Source organism: Eubalaena glacialis, chromosome 13, assembly GCF_028564815.1.
Source record: "Eubalaena glacialis isolate mEubGla1 chromosome 13, mEubGla1.1.hap2.+ XY, whole genome shotgun sequence".
NCBI lineage: Eukaryota > Metazoa > Chordata > Mammalia > Artiodactyla > Balaenidae > Eubalaena > Eubalaena glacialis.
Window position 1 is genome coordinate 38,160,937 of NC_083728.1, and position 15,627 is coordinate 38,176,563.

Genomic DNA, 15,627 nt, shown 5'->3' on the forward strand with positions numbered 1-15,627 from the left:
AACCCCAGGAAGGAAAAAGTTGGTCCAGGATCTCCCTTTTGCATTAGCTCTGTCAGGATTTGCCATTAGGATAGAACTGTGAAGTTTCCCTTCTTTCTCAAAGCTCCAGGAACAGTTTAAACAGTGCAGGAATTCTCTGTTCCTTGAAGATGTAATACACTCACTGTCTAACCAATGGAGCACATCCTTTAGGAATGAAAGTCCTTCCACAACATCTTTGACTTTTCTTCCCATGGTCAAGGGTATGCTCATACCTCCCAACCCTCCCCCTTCACTTATTCACAATGTTCTCACTGAATGCCTGCCCTGGGACAGATGGTGAACCAGGTGCTGGCGGTGCCATGGTGACTAGCATAGAGCTAAGGCCCTGCCCTCATAGAGCTGACATCCCAAGCACAAAAGAAGAGCTCCGGAAACTAAAAAACAGGAGAGCAGAAATAAAAACCTCGACGGAAGGAGTCATAAAGCTGAGGAAAATTCCTATGAATAGAGAAAAAAGATGAAGAGATGGAAGACAGGAGAGGAAAGTAAGAGGACAACTTTGGGAGGACCAACATTCTAGAAGTTCCAGAAAGAGAGAGACAAGCAGGGATGGAGGGGAGGAGGGCATCTGTGAAATAATTCAAGATCATTTCCCATGAACACCTGAGATTCCAAAGAGAAGAGGCCCAGAGTGCCAAGCCCGAGATGTAAACAGACCACCAAGGGGCGGCATGTGAGGTTTCAGACACTGTGATGACAAGACCTAAAAGCTTCTAGAATTCCAGCAAAAGGAGGAGACAGAAGAGGAGGCCTTGAAGAGATAATGGCCAAGCATTTTACAGGACTGAGAACGGACAGGAAGGGAACAAAAAACTGGAGACCAGTTTGGAAGTGATGGCTGGGGGTGGTGGTAATGACAGTCCAGAGGACAGACTGGGGATTTGTTTGTTCTGGAGGTAGGACAGAATGATGGGCTGTAGGTGGGGAATGAGAAAAAGTGAAGAAAGAAGGATGACTGCAGGGCGTCTGGCTTAAGCACCTGGGTGTGTGGCTGTGCCACTGAGAGGATGACAGAAGGAACTGGTTTGGGGGCAAGGAGGGAATGAAAAGTTTGGTGCTTTCTTCCTTTGAAGTTTGAGATGTCTTGTGTAACAGCAAATGGAGAGGACAAGTCAGGGGTTTGATCTGTAAGTCTGAGTTCAGAGGCCTGGGCTTCAGGTTCCTGTGGAAGCCACCAGCATAATGCATGTCTGTTGATGCCACGAACTGGATATGTCCCAGGGGAAGAGCATGTGGACAGGAGGCGGCCCAGGACCAAGTTCTGAGGAGCCCTAACATCCAGATGTCAGGGGGAGAAGGAGTCAATTTTGATTATTTATCAAATGAAACAGCTGGGAAACCACCTATTTTATTATTTTTTTTTTTAAGTTTCGGGGCAGGAACACAGATTCAACACATCTTCCCTGGAGCTGCAGTTTTATCCCTCTCTTTGTGTGTGCATTCCTTTCTCACCTTAATTAGCCCTGCCAGAAGCCTATCTATAGTATATGTTTGCCATTCTCCAAAGAACCACCTTTGGGATGTATCACTTCTGTTTGTTTCATGTTTTTTGTATCTTTACTAATTCTTTCCCCTGTTTTCACTGTGTTCATTTTTTATCATGTTTTTCTAGTTTCTGGAGATAAGCTCTTCATGTACTTTATTTTTATTTGACTTTTCTTGAGAACAACTGACTGCTCTGTGTGACCAGTGCTGTTATCGTCATCATTTGCTAAATTGTCAGCAATTGTGAAGTTTTGAGTTCCTCTCTGAGTTATTTACAATGGTGTTCTTTTGCTTCTAAGTCGTTTGGGGGTTTTGTTCACTCTTTTACTATTGGTTCCTAAAGTTTACTGCATGACGGTAAATACAATTTCTCCTTTTTTGGAACTTACTGCATTTCACTGAGTGAACATTCTTACATGCCTTCTACTCACCCATCCTGGTATGGAAATATTGACAACCTTTGGTGAAATGAGAAAATTAAGAGCAACACTGGATATTTTCCTATACCTTAATTTATAATGATACATGGATTACAATTATGCAAGGATTCACTTTATTTGTAAACCATGTTCTAACACAGAGAGGCAGAATTAAGTGTTATGGGTTAAGTTCTAGTCAGACTATTTGGGTTTTGAAAACCATCGTGGCCACTTACTAGCTGTGTGACCCTAGGCAGCTAACTCTGCATCTTTGTCCCTCGATTTCTTTAGCTGTTAAACAGGGATAACACTGGTACCTACCTTAATTTATAATATATACAACCAGTGGTATGTAACACTGATGCATAGGCTCAACAAGTACTGCTTGTTATTGAATAATTACAGAACATTTTACAAAGCAAAACAAAAACAATTAGAAATCCTCTTGTATTGTTATTAAATTTTTTAAGAAATTTTACTGATCGGTAAAATTCTAGAGTCTTGGAACCATTTCCCTATGATATGGTCAACTCTTACATATGCTCTACAGATACACACAGAGAATGTGGGTTCTATTTGTGATATATAGAATTCTGTGGCTCTAATAATCAATCTTATAAAGTCCTGGATGTCTTTACTGACGTTACTTAAAAGGGGTAAGTGACATCTTTAATCAACTTCAAGTACTGTGCAAAAGGACTGGCACTGACGAGCAGGACTCTGGCAGGAATAACAGCTTCCTGACAGGTGTACAGAGCTGTCTGACCTGGGAGCCACATCACCTTTGATGCCAACACACCTCCTGCAGCATCTCTGTCTCCTGTCATTCTGGAAGTATTTTTGAGTCTCATCTAAAGGATTCAGCTTCTTGGTATTCCAACTCATGTGTATGAGACTTGGCATGACCTCAAAAGTCAAGAGCTGGGCTTCCCTGGTGGCGCAGTGGTTGGGAGTCTGCCTGCCAATGCAGGGGACACGGGTTCGAGCCCTGGTCTGGGAGGATCCCACATGCCACGGAGCAACTGGGCCCGTGAGCCACAATTGCTGAGCCTACGCGTCTGGAGCCTGTGCTCCACAACGGGAGAGGCCGCGATGGTGAGAGGCCCGCGCACCGAGATGAAGAGTGGCCCCCGCTTGCCGCAGCTGGAGAAAGCCCTCGCACAGAAACGAAGACCCAACACAGCCATAAATAAAATAAATTAAAAAAAAAAAAAAAAAAAGTCAAGAGCTAATGGTGCCACCATCTTACTCCCATCCCAAAGTTTAAAACCTTACAACCCTCCCTCTACACATCACTGCCAAATCTGTCTTTGGAATACCTTGGCTGCATGTTACTTCAATAACTCCCTGGCATGAAGCAAATAAAGTTTAAACTACCAGACTAATCTTAATTTAAGTGTCTCCTAAAGTTCGTATAAATGTTCACAACATTCAAAGAGGCTGTCCCTTAGTGTTGGGAAGAGGGGAGATTTTTACTGTTCACTTTTGAGTGGTCTTGGAACACTTACAGCATGGCGATGCCCCAGTGCTTCCCTGCTCTCTCTCCTGCTGCCTGGAAACCAGAGAGGCCAATGAGGGCCACCGTGGGTGTGATGGTCAGGGGCCCGATGTATTTCAGCAGAGCCCCAGGCAGGCCTAGGAGGCCGATAACCACTTCTATCAATGAGGACATGATGATGGCTCCCTGGATCTGGAGCAAGAGAGGACACAGACATAAGAGCAAGCTGCTTATACATCACACACTCTAAATGTCACCTGCAACGACAACTGAAAATTCTGTAAGGCACCAAGTTATTATATAACAGGCATAACATAGCTGGAAAATTCCTGGCAAACCCCAAAAGAAACCAGTGGGGGTTACTGGGATCTAGTAAACTTAAGTATAACCTGACTGATGTAAGAGTATTACAGAAATGGGCACTGGACACAAAGTCAGCTTGCCTATTCCACTGAGTGAGACAGACATAATTTATAATTCTCATTTAAGACACAACATTCATAACCAGCCTCAGAGGAACAATGCAGTACAAAGATTCTTGACTTAAGATAGTGTTATTGACAAAAATTCTAAAGGAATGTTTCTATTGTGCAGAATGGCCATATCTGTGTTAATTCTGAACTAATGGTGAATGATCTTATAGGTTTTGGAAAATCTGGATAAACTGTCAGCTGTTCTTCATATCTAAGGACTCCCACGCCCTGTTCTATTCAAGTGCACTGAAGCAGACAAGTGTCTTTAATTCCTTCCACCAATACAGGCAAACACTGAGGCCAGAATAAATAGTTTTGCAATCTATCGACTCTGTGGCTCCTTCCAAAGGGAGCTGTTATGCTGGAGGGTGTAAGTGGACAGGTCTGTGGGTACATAGGAGGAGAGGAGGAGAAAGGAGGATGGAAAAGAGAGTTAAGAAACAATACTGTCTGGTCACACAAAGCATTTCTGCATGCTTTATTTTACAGTGATGCCATCTAAATTTAGTTTAACAACAGAAATGAACATGTCAGTACCTGAAACAGAAAAAGAGCAACTGCAATTTATTGGTCACAACCAACACTGAAAATGAGTAGAAACACAAAGAAGCCATAAGCAGATAATGTTTATCTTTTACCTCACGTATCCGAGGATACCAGATGTGTTCTGTATGTAACAGCTCCGTTGTTCCATTGGCAACCGAAACATCTTGAAAACAAAAACAAAGACAAAATTTTTCTTGGAGTGACACTGATGTTTCACGGGACATATTCATTTTACTCTTTTTAAGAAGAATTTCCTCGCTGTTCTAAGTATATTTGTATAAATACCCATCCCTAAAATTCAAGTTACAACACTATGGCATATCATACTGAAAGGTGGATTCCCCGTTGCTAATTTAACCAAATTTAATCATCAACAAGAGCTCCCGGCTTCTCAAAAGCTGACTGAACTAGTGATATACATTGCTAGTCCCAGCCTAATACAAAGACCAACCTTTGCAAGCAGCTCTTTGACATGCCCAATAGCAAGGTTGCCTGATTGAGGTTTTAAAAACCTAGATAAAAGAGGCCCTTTTCCTGTTCCTAAATCAAATCAGTGGTCACAAAGTAACTCCTAGGAGCAAGGAAGGAAATGAGGGCTAGAAAACTTTGCTCCTAGAACCTAAAAATTTAACAATATTTTGAGAGTACAACAGGTCTATGTGATTTCCTCAAATCCCCTATCTGATCTCTTCCTGACCTTACTGGGTTATTTAAGGATCTTTGCAATCACTACGATGAGGATGGGAGGGGGAATGAAAGTCACTTGCAGAAAACCAAAGCAGCCAGATCCTTAAAAAGCAGAGATGTTTCAGAGAAGGGATGCTATTGCAGCAAAGAGAGTGTTTACTGGTGGTTCAAAAAATCCACTGAAAGAAAGAGGCAGAAAAATAGCACAAATATTTTTCTATTCTTTCCCCATATTTATCAATTTCATTAGCACAGAGAAATGAGGTCCTTTTCTGGTCCTTACTTGCTTTGGGGTTAGGGATGAACAAGTGGATAGAGAGAGACAGAAACACGATCCACAGATTGGAGCGTTCTAAGCTGTTTGTTGGTTGTGTGTTCTGTGCCTGATTCCAGAAAGGATTTAACACTGCTGTGGGCAGCACGCCCAGGCCTCCCTTCTATCACCTGCATTAAAGGACCCCAATGACATATGTGGAAATAACTGCAATTACCTGTGGTGTTACATTTCCATTTATCTAAAGACAGGATGGCTCGAGCAGGGGCCAGAAATGCAAAAGCACTGGCCTGAAACAGGGGTAACCTAAAAGAAACGAGACCAAAACCATGATCACGGCATCAGGAACTACCGAGGTAGTTCACTATTTGACAGCTTAACAGTCTTTTCCATAGACAAACAGCACATGAGTAAATGCAGGCACACCTGGAAGAAAGAGCCCCAGTCTGCAAAGATCTCCTCGGCCACACAGCCAGGGATGCTGGCTTCTCCGTCCTCCCCTCCTGTTGCTCTCCCCAAAGACAGCCCCAGGGTGGGCCCCGGGGGAGCTCTGTGGTCAGTGCCAGCACCCCAACACCAGCCCCTGCCATCACCACCTTTCCCCTTGGGGGTGGGGGATGCGGGCATTTGGATGTCTCTGTCCTGCTGAGCTTGTGAGCTCCTTATTAAACATCAGTGTACATCTTCTATTTTACCATCCTCCTCCTCTTCTTCCTCCTCCTTTTCAAATTCTTATTGGTTATCATGGAAAAAAATCTATCTCCCCCTGTCGTTCCATTTTGTAAGTCAAAAACTGCCCTAAATCACTGAGGATAAGCATTAAAATCACGTGAGCTATCTATCTATTGAGGAAAAGGAAAACTGTAAGTTACAAATCAACAGTAGATATAATATTCTGCTTAATCATAAAAAATACTCAAAAGTGCTCGAACCCTTATTTTTAAAGGACCCAGAAAGCTTGCAGACTCTGTTAAATTTCCTGCCTCCATTGTCAAACTAAATGCAGAGATCCTCAGATGCCATCATTCAATTACATTTTAGATACTTCATATTGACTTTATGAGCACTGGTACTACTCAAATTCAAAAGATTTTGTCATTTATTATTAGAGATGTATAATGGGCTAACATGGGAACTCAATCACTATCTTTAACATTACTTTGGGGGTAAAATATGAAACTAGCTCCTTTGGTTTGCAGGGTTAGGAACTCCTAGATGTCCAGATCATTCTTAAATACTCCTAAGCAGCCTTGAATCAGTGTCCTGGCCAGCAGGATAGGAACCCAGCATGCTCTCCTCTGAGCTGACAGCATATTCTGCCCTGAGTGATACAGTAACTGGACTGAGAAACAGTGGCTCTGGCTGAAGGACACGTAGCCGCTTTACAAGTCCAGAGCTGGTACACACTATTCTGAGCTATATGAGGGTTAAGATTCTTTTGTTCTCCTGGCCATTTTAATCCTGCAATGAAATCAATTGAGAGATGCTGGCTTTAAGACACAGAGGCAGGCTGCACAGTACAAACCAGATGCAATGCTAGTGGCCACTCCCATGGGCATGCCCTCCACAACCATCCATTAATAATTACCTGTTGGAGGGGCCTGGCGCATAGTACCATCAAAAGTGGAAGTGAAGGTCCCCTGAAGTGGGAATGTATAGCAAAGGGAAAATGCTGCTTGATTTACAAAAATTCCTTAAGCACAATTTTTCAGAAATGTACTGAAAGGGTAAAGGGAGGTCAGCATCTAATCAGGAATGGATGCTACTTCAAATGGTCCAAACAGCATCTGTTTTACTATCATTTCATATTTCAAGCAATGTAATATGGATTGCATTTAGAAATCTCATCCTTAGGACCACTGCAATCAACCCTGCATTGGTGACTCACTGGATGTGGGAAAGTGAAGACTGGCTCTGGGTTCCACTCCCGGTGACATGAGCCTCAGTTTGAACCTGACTGTTGCCTGGGCACCTTTCAGGGCATGCATTTTATGACTTTCACCATGACCAAAGGCCTTGAGAGCACTGCTGCAAAGAAGCTCACTCATTTTCACACAACCAGGACCCTGGGTTCCTTTGAAAGTGGGTGCTAACAGAAAATTCTCACATGTGCTGCCCCAGACAAAGTCTCCCAAGATGACCTGGTAAAAGATGCACATGCCGGCTTATGTGTTCACTCTGCAGCTACGCACATTGCCTGCCACAAGCAGTCCTGGCTAAAGATAAGCAGCAGCCTTACAGTAAGTATCCCAGCAGTGAAGTGTGGTCTCCATAACTGGCAGCATAAATCAGTGGCTTGATTGAAATATTCTTAGGGAAAGTTGCAGCGAGAGCACACTACTTCATTAAACAAGAGCTCCCCTAAATCAAAATCAACAAAGCCAATTTTCCAAGAAAGAGATTTGAAGATGATAAAGCACTTGATATTCTCATCTGATAAAGTGGCTTTTCAGGCACTTCTCCAGCATGAAGCTGGTCAATTCCTGGGGCTCTTCACTCACACAATCACCTAAACCTCAGATCCCTGGGCTCTGCAAGCAGACACGACTGTCTGCTATTTTATTCTCTACTGATGACTGGAAAGGAAACAAATTAAACTGTGCTTTTCTTTACATAAGAAGTTAGCAAACTGGCCAGTGAAACAAATCTGGCAAACTACCGGTTTTCATTGAGTAGAGTTTCACTGGGACACAGCCACCCTCACTCATTCACGAGTTGTCTGCACCTGCTTTCATGCTTCAGTGGTAGAGCTGAATAGTCAAAACAGAGAACACAGAGCCTAAAATATTCACAGCTTATCACTCTATGGAAAAAATTTTGCCGACCTTGACTACAGGGAAAGTGTATCTTAAATATGTGAAGATACCCCAAAAATGGATTTTTGCAGATGGAAGTTTTTAAAGTTAATAGTGTTGCTGGATGTCATTAAGAAAAAATCCCTGAGCAGACAGTCACCTTTGTAGTGACACATTCCCATGTCAGGCTCTAGCCCCAGGACAGCAAAAGAACCTAACCAGCCCCAGACAAGTTCTTACTGTGTTCAAAACCCTGCTGGAGGTGCCTCATTTCCTCCTCGGTGTCCAGGTGACCTGAACCCATTCCCCAGTCTAGTCTCTCAACGGCCACTTTACATGCCTGCACTCCAGGCAAGCGGTCTACGTTCTTGCCTCTGAGCCTTTGCTCATCTCTTATGTCATCAATTCATTTCTAATGCTCCATTTCTACTCAACATTGAAGGCACAGAGAAAATACCACTTCCTCTAGGAATTATTCTCAGCTCCCTTTTTGTCCAATTTTTATCTCCCTCTTTTTTTTGAATATCACCATAGACACATGGATTCACTTTCTATTCAGTTTAATAATACACTTCCATGACTATTCCTTTTAATAATTAAATTGTCTCAAACTTGCCCAAAGCAGCACAGTTCCAGAATTATACCAATATCACTACTAACAAGACTACTAAGTTTAAGATTTCTCTGTATTTTTTTTTTCTTAGAATATATCCCATTCAGAGCGTGCAAAGTACTATGTTCTAAAGTCTGTGAATTAATTCTTTTCTCCATGTGGCCAGCAATTTGACATAAAGTTAGGTTCACTTGTTTCTGTTTGTATTCAATTTTAGGGTTTGTGTTTCTTCATCCTTTTAGATTTTATGTTTTGGATATGTTGAACATTTTACGGTTAAAAAAAAATCAAACCATATAGAGATATACCAGGAAAATGTCACTCCCATTCCTATCCCCTCCAACCCCCAAATCTGACTTATCGATCATTAACCATTTTTATTAATTTCTAACTTATTCTTGTTTCTTCAAACATATACACACTCTTTTGCAACTTGTTTTTTCAATATATCCCAGAACTTACTGTATACCAGTTCATGGAAATCTTTCTTATTCTTTCTCAGGGTTGCATAGTAATTCACTGTGTGATGTATGATAGTCTCCTACAGATGGGCATTTAAGTTGTGTTAACTATTTTCCCATTACAAATTACACAGCAATAAAAAAAAACTTTTTGCATTTATTTTGCATTTGTGGGAGTATATATCCAGGGTAAATTTCTAGAAGTAGGTTGCTGGATCAAATGATAAATGCATATGTACTCTAGATATTGTAACATTCCTCTTCACAGGGACTGAATTATTTTCACTCCTGACAGCAATGTGTAACAATGCCTGTTCTCCCACAGCTTTGCCATCAGAGTGGCTTGTCAAAATCATTTTTTGTCAATCTGACAAAGGAGACAAATGGTATCTCAGGGTAGCTTTAGTTTGTATTTCTCTTATTATAAAGTCAATTTGATCTTTTCATATGGTGAAGGGCCATTATATAGCTTTTTATATAGCTATTCATGTCTTCTGTCCTTCCTTTCTATACCATTTTTGGTAATTTTTAACTTTGATTTTTCAGAGTTCTTCCTATATTAGGGATATTAGAACTTATCTATATTATGAATATTTTCTCCAGTTTGTCATTTTTGTTTGTTTATGGTATATTTTTACAATGCAAAGCTTAAAAATTGTAAAACATTTAATGGCATCAAATTTATCATCCTTTTATTGTTTCTGGAGTTTGAGTCCTAGTTTAAAAGTCTTTTCCAACTTCTAGTTATAAAGGAATTCGCCCTCGTTTTATTCTAATGGTTATATAGTATCATATTTCTTATGTTTGGATCTCTAATCCATTTTGAGTTGATTCAAAGAAAACTCTTAACTAAAGGCAAATCTAACCTTTATCTTCAAGTCCATGATATTCTGGTCTTATATGTAAACATCAAAATTATATGAACTATCTCAGTCAACACTTCCAATTAGACACTCCTAGGGAACCTCAGTAGGAAGCAGCCGACTGGCTCCTCTCCCAGCTCCCAGCAGAAGGCTTCGTCCAGACAGAGCACAGAAATTTAGGAGGGTTGGCTGGGTACAATATTGATAACCTTTTCAAGCATGATAGTATCAACTATCTCAGGTCAAAAGTTTGTTTTATTATGTAAAGATCTAGCCAGTCACAGAAAAGCATAAGGGAATTCTTTGGGGAATTCCAAAGAATTGGAATGTGTTGGTTGTGGTGGTGATTAAGTGACTGTACACACGGGTAAAAACTCATCTAACTATGCAAGTGAAAAACGGCAAATTTTACTATATGTCAATTACCCCTCAATAGATATGACTTAAAAAAATTATGTCTATAAAGTGTCTTCCTGGGAGGAGAAATGGGGGAGGATGATAACATAGTCCTTAGAATACTAGAGTGAGGTCAAATAGTTACAAAAAACACAAAATTTAAAAAAAAAGAAAAGAGTTTCCCCTCTGGGTATTTGACAAGAAGCTCTATCCTCTGCTCCTGTGTAGTGCTGCTCTATCCCTGTACAGCTTTTGCCAGGCAGTCACCTGCCTGAAAAGGAATGATAAAAGGGAGAATCAGTGGGCCATGAGGAAGAAGATGAGCATTTTAGAACAAGTGGGAACATACGGGGCAAGTGAGATGTGACAGTCAAAGAAAAAAGATTGTGGGGAACTAAATTCATTAACCCCACATATACTAAGAGGACTTAGTCAGTCTCCTAGTCTCCTGGAGCATCAGAAACATTAGCAAACAGACAAACAGCATGTTCACTGAAGGGGGAGACCACCCAGAAAAGCTAGAGTTGAAGGAGTTCACCTATGGCCATGTGGCCAAGGAGCACACCCAACCCCTGCCATGTCATCAAGGACAAGCTGTTCCATTTGGCATACCAGCCTTGCCCACTGCACCCCCATCTGCCTCACCTACACCCACCCTTCCGGAGGGTCCACTAAAATAATGAGCACCAACAGGCAAGTGTGGGCGAGTGCCCGGCATTATCTTATTTGAGGCTCACTAACAATTTTATTATTATCATCATTTTACGGAGGAGCAAAGGGGACTTTGAGACTAGGCAACTTGCCCAAAGCCACACAGCTGGTAAACAGTAGAATGGGAGTGACGCCACCTCTGAAGCCAGAGCCCCTCAACACAGCTGGTGAGGGCAAACCTTCCTCCAAGGTCACTACCTCCAGGTTCTCACTGGCCCCCATGTTTTTAATGTATTACCTATAATTCTTTGAGTTAAATAAACAGTAATTTTTTTTTTTTACATGGGGGCAGGAAAAACCTACAACTTGCTATAAAGAGCCTGCTTAACATCACAGGCTCACTATCATCTACAAAGTAATTTTAATGTTCACCCTGAATCAACTATGCCTTTGGCCCCATCTCCCAGTTACAACAAATGGGGGGATTGTGGAACAAATCAAATACCACCACAAGGACACAATCGGACATATTCAGACCACGGGATGCTCAACGAGACAATTGGCCTGGACTCTTTAAGAAGAGGATGATGTGGAAGAAAAATGTAGGGACTGTTTATTACCAGACCAAAGAAACACAACAAACAAATGCACCACACGAACTTGATTGGATCCTGGTTCAGAGAGGTGGAGGGAATAGCCATAAAAGATATTTTAGGGACAACTAGGGAAATTAAATATAGACTGCATATTAGATGATATAACTCAGCTTTCTCAGGTGTGGTAAATGGTTACACAGGAGACCCTCATTCCTAGGAGAGTATCTGGGGGTGAGCCATCATCATGCTGCCTGAAATTCTCAAGTAATTCAAAAAACTGCACATACACCCCCACACAAACACATATACAGGAAAAGAATGTGGGGGAAAATCCCAGTCTCCCCTACCCCAATCCAAGCACTGCATCTCTCCATTCTTCTAAATTTTATCAACAGTTAAGAGTTCAAAGCCTCAGACTTGAGACCTTAAAGTATCCTGGAGCCACCCCCTATACTGTACAGGCCCCAGAACCCAAGGAGATGGAAGACAGGGTAGCTCTCTCCTCAGGGCAGACAACTCTGTTAGAGACCAGGCTGCTGCACCAGCTACAATGACTCTCTTAGCCAAAACCCTACCTTTTCTCAGCAAAGGAATGTTCTGTGTGTCTACAGCAGGCCTGTTATGGCCAGGAGAGGCTCTCAAGGGGTCACTCTACCTGCAATTTTTTCTTTTGCTGGAGAGCTGAGAGAAAGGCCTCCAAGAGGCACCTGGAACAAAAGGCTGGATGTGGTCCCCAAACACAGCACCTGCACACCTCAGGGAAAGCTGGAGGTCAGCATGGTGTGCAAGGGGGCAGGGTCCGTCCCAGAGGGCCCTCCTTCACCCCCAGCTATGCATAACACCCGAGGACAAGGGCTCTGGGAAGCTCAGAGCTGCTACCAAGGCTTGGTCTCTGATGGAAAAGACAATGGCAGCCTAGGTGATGCATGAACTGAGTCCTCCCCAAAGCCAGGGAGGCATAGCTGCTGCTGGCTGGCTAACATCCGAGTTAGGGGACTCTGAACCCTACCCCTGCTCTTGGGATTTTAAAGGCTTTTTACTAATTCCTGGAAAAAGCCCAAGGGGTAGGTTGGATTGAAATCAACCAGAATGAGGTTTGATTTCAGCAGTCTGAAACCTCACCCAAGGGCACTCGACAATAAAGACCTCGTTGAAAGCAAACTGCAGGGGATCAAAGTCAAAGTAAAGAAGGAAAAGGCTGGATGGAACAAGGGGGATGGAAGAAGCAGCTGTCACAGAAACTGCCCATCCCCGACAGGTGGAGGCCCTGGGAAGCACTAAAGCCACAGAAGTCACACAACTGGGGCAGAGACATATGACCTCCATTTCAAAACAAGTCATGATCTCTGGAGGAAAGGAAAGCATGTTCAAGCCAGGCGAGATGTGTAGTGAAGGAAGGAGGGTCTGCAGCACACGCTGCATCAGACACATTTTCTGTGTCCTTAGCCAGCCCAGCCCATGGAAAACGTGCCCCCAAAGGAGTATTTACAACACAGCACCTTAAAGCCGGCATTCTGAGCTTGTGTTCAGGTTTGCAAAGGCACACATCTGTTTCACCTTCACTTTTTCCATATCAATTTTGGTTATTTTTATGGAATGAAACAACTTTCCAGGAACAGCATGCCACTCTTCACCAGAGTGCCCATGTGAAACATGGAACAGGGATGACCTGGCCACAGCCCAGAGGATGGGAATGCTTATACTTCCTTCCTCTGTTCTAGACCTGCAATCATGGTCTTAGCTTCCTCACAATACAGGCCCCACCCTTCAGAGGCATGGACCATGGCTGGTCTCTAGGTCCCATGTACCCACTACATCCAGTGCAAGGGAGTACTGGGTACTCAACAGGTGTTAGGCAAACACACGAAGAAATGGACAGAACTTAGACACACATGGCAAACGACTCAGAGTTGGAAAAGTCTGAAAATCTGTCCTAGAAATCATGAAAGCTGAACATGATTTTCCTTCTGCAGCTCTCTGCCTAAGGAAATGAGTGTGAACTGCAAACAAACACCAACAAACACGTACAGGCCATCTGCAATCCTTACGGCTGTGATACTGGGAATAAACCCCACTCTTGGCCACATCAGCCTTTCTTTCCCACTGTCCCACCTTGATATTCCCTCTGCCCCAACTGCTTTATCTGTTTGTTTGATCCTGTTGTGATCAGGAAGTAAATGCACAAGTCTGTTAAGATGATAATTCACAGTCTACGATGAGGGTCTATGTTAGCAAGCAGCAGAATTAAAAGGCTTTTCACATTATTCATACTCTGTAACTTCCCAAATGTATTTTAGGAAGAGCTTATAATAATCTACAAAAACACAGTGATGGCAAGCGTCATCCACAGGACATCTTAGGAAGAGCCTCCTGTCATTTTCACAGAAGGAAACTGGGAGCAGGAGAGGTCTTCTGTCCAGAGTCATAACGCTGCATAGGTCCCTCTAACTTCTCATACTCACTCATTTCACTCCCCCGTGTGCGAATGGGGAAGAAACCATCATTTGCCATGTGGCATAAGCTAATGCTTTACTGGAAACTGTAGATTCTGACTGCCCATGGGATTACAGTTTATCATTACAATATTCAACAACTTGATTTTAACTAACACTGGCAATGTTCCTGCTCTGGCTTTGGTGGGTCCCCTGGAATAGGCCCAGGGATGCTCAACCCTGCCCCCGTTCTGAGTAAGTACTGGGTGTCTGAGTACCAGAGGTGGGTCCCCACTCTACTGAGGTCTGAGTGCCAACTTTGGTCTGCTGGAAATACTAGAGGAGTGGGATATTTGGCCACTCTTGAGATCTCTGCTCTTCTTTTACGAAACCCACAGGAAACCCGGGGGCAAGGGTGTGAGAGGTGATTCAGCTAGAAGGGGTAGCCCTGCCTCTTTGGGCACCATGGAAGGAAGGGAAGATGGGTAAAGAGGAGTTAAGAGTTTTAACAGAAAAGGGTGAAGGACAGGGAGATGCAGAGGATGGGGGAGATGGGACACATGAATAAACAGATACAGCAAACAAACCCCAGAGGTGGTGACCAAGCAGGCAGGGAAGGAAATGTCTCTCACCCACCTCATCATCTGGGTTCACCTTCACACAGCAGGCCCTCAAATATATGCTGGATAAAACTAAAAAGAATGTATCAACAACAGCTTGAGGCTTTGTGGAGCTGGAAACCACAGCGCTGAGTGCCTTCTCACTGTTTCCCTACTAGATGGGAGCTGGAGGCAAGGATCCCAGGCAAGAAAAAGGTGCTGCAGCACAAAGAAGGGAGTAGAGCAAAAGTTAACTGACTCCTCTTTCCCCATTTTCCCCTCCTTCCACTGTGCTCCTTCGGGGGAGGGGAGGGGGTAAACTGCACTGACCCAGGCTGCTCTGTTAAGGTCTCTTGTGCCCCAACGATGGGCAAGAGGGTCCTGAACGGGTGCCCTCCCATAACTGAAGGCACACACCAAAAGTTACCCCAAACTCTCCCTACTATGTCACCATTAGGCAACTGTGCCCAGCACAGCCAGGCTCAACTGTCAGTCAGGACCAGCCTCCCTGATATGAGACCAAGGCACAGCTGCACCTGGTACCTGCTGTACCACAGTAAACACGTCTTTCATTCCCTCTTCAAGTCAACCAACAATTCTCAACTAGAGGCACTGCCCAAATTTACAGATGGTTTGTGCTACAAGTTCCCTGATGAGCTAGCTGTTTAGAAAAAGAATATTTCCCCAGAAAACCAGTGTCTTGTGTACACTTGAGTCGGTCAATAAAAGTTTTCTAATCCTTTCTGGCTTTGAAATACAGAACCTTGAATGCTGTATCAAAAGAATGAAAGATGCTG

At 43.1% G+C, this 15,627-nt stretch overlaps 1 protein-coding gene across 3 annotated transcripts in view; it reads right to left on the minus strand.

Moving 5' to 3' along the window:
• The window catches only part of SLC23A2 (solute carrier family 23 member 2), a 137,868-nt gene that overhangs the window by 25,452 nt on the left and 96,789 nt on the right, over positions 1–15,627 (minus strand). For all 3 annotated transcript variants that reach the window (XM_061208764.1, XM_061208765.1, XM_061208763.1), the window contains 3 exons: positions 5,642–5,730; positions 4,556–4,626; positions 3,455–3,636 (listed from right to left, as the gene is read on the minus strand). In XM_061208764.1, coding sequence (XP_061064747.1) covers positions 3,455–3,636; positions 4,556–4,626; positions 5,642–5,730 — 342 coding nt within the window. The remainder of the gene's footprint in view (positions 1–3,454; positions 3,637–4,555; positions 4,627–5,641; positions 5,731–15,627) is intronic.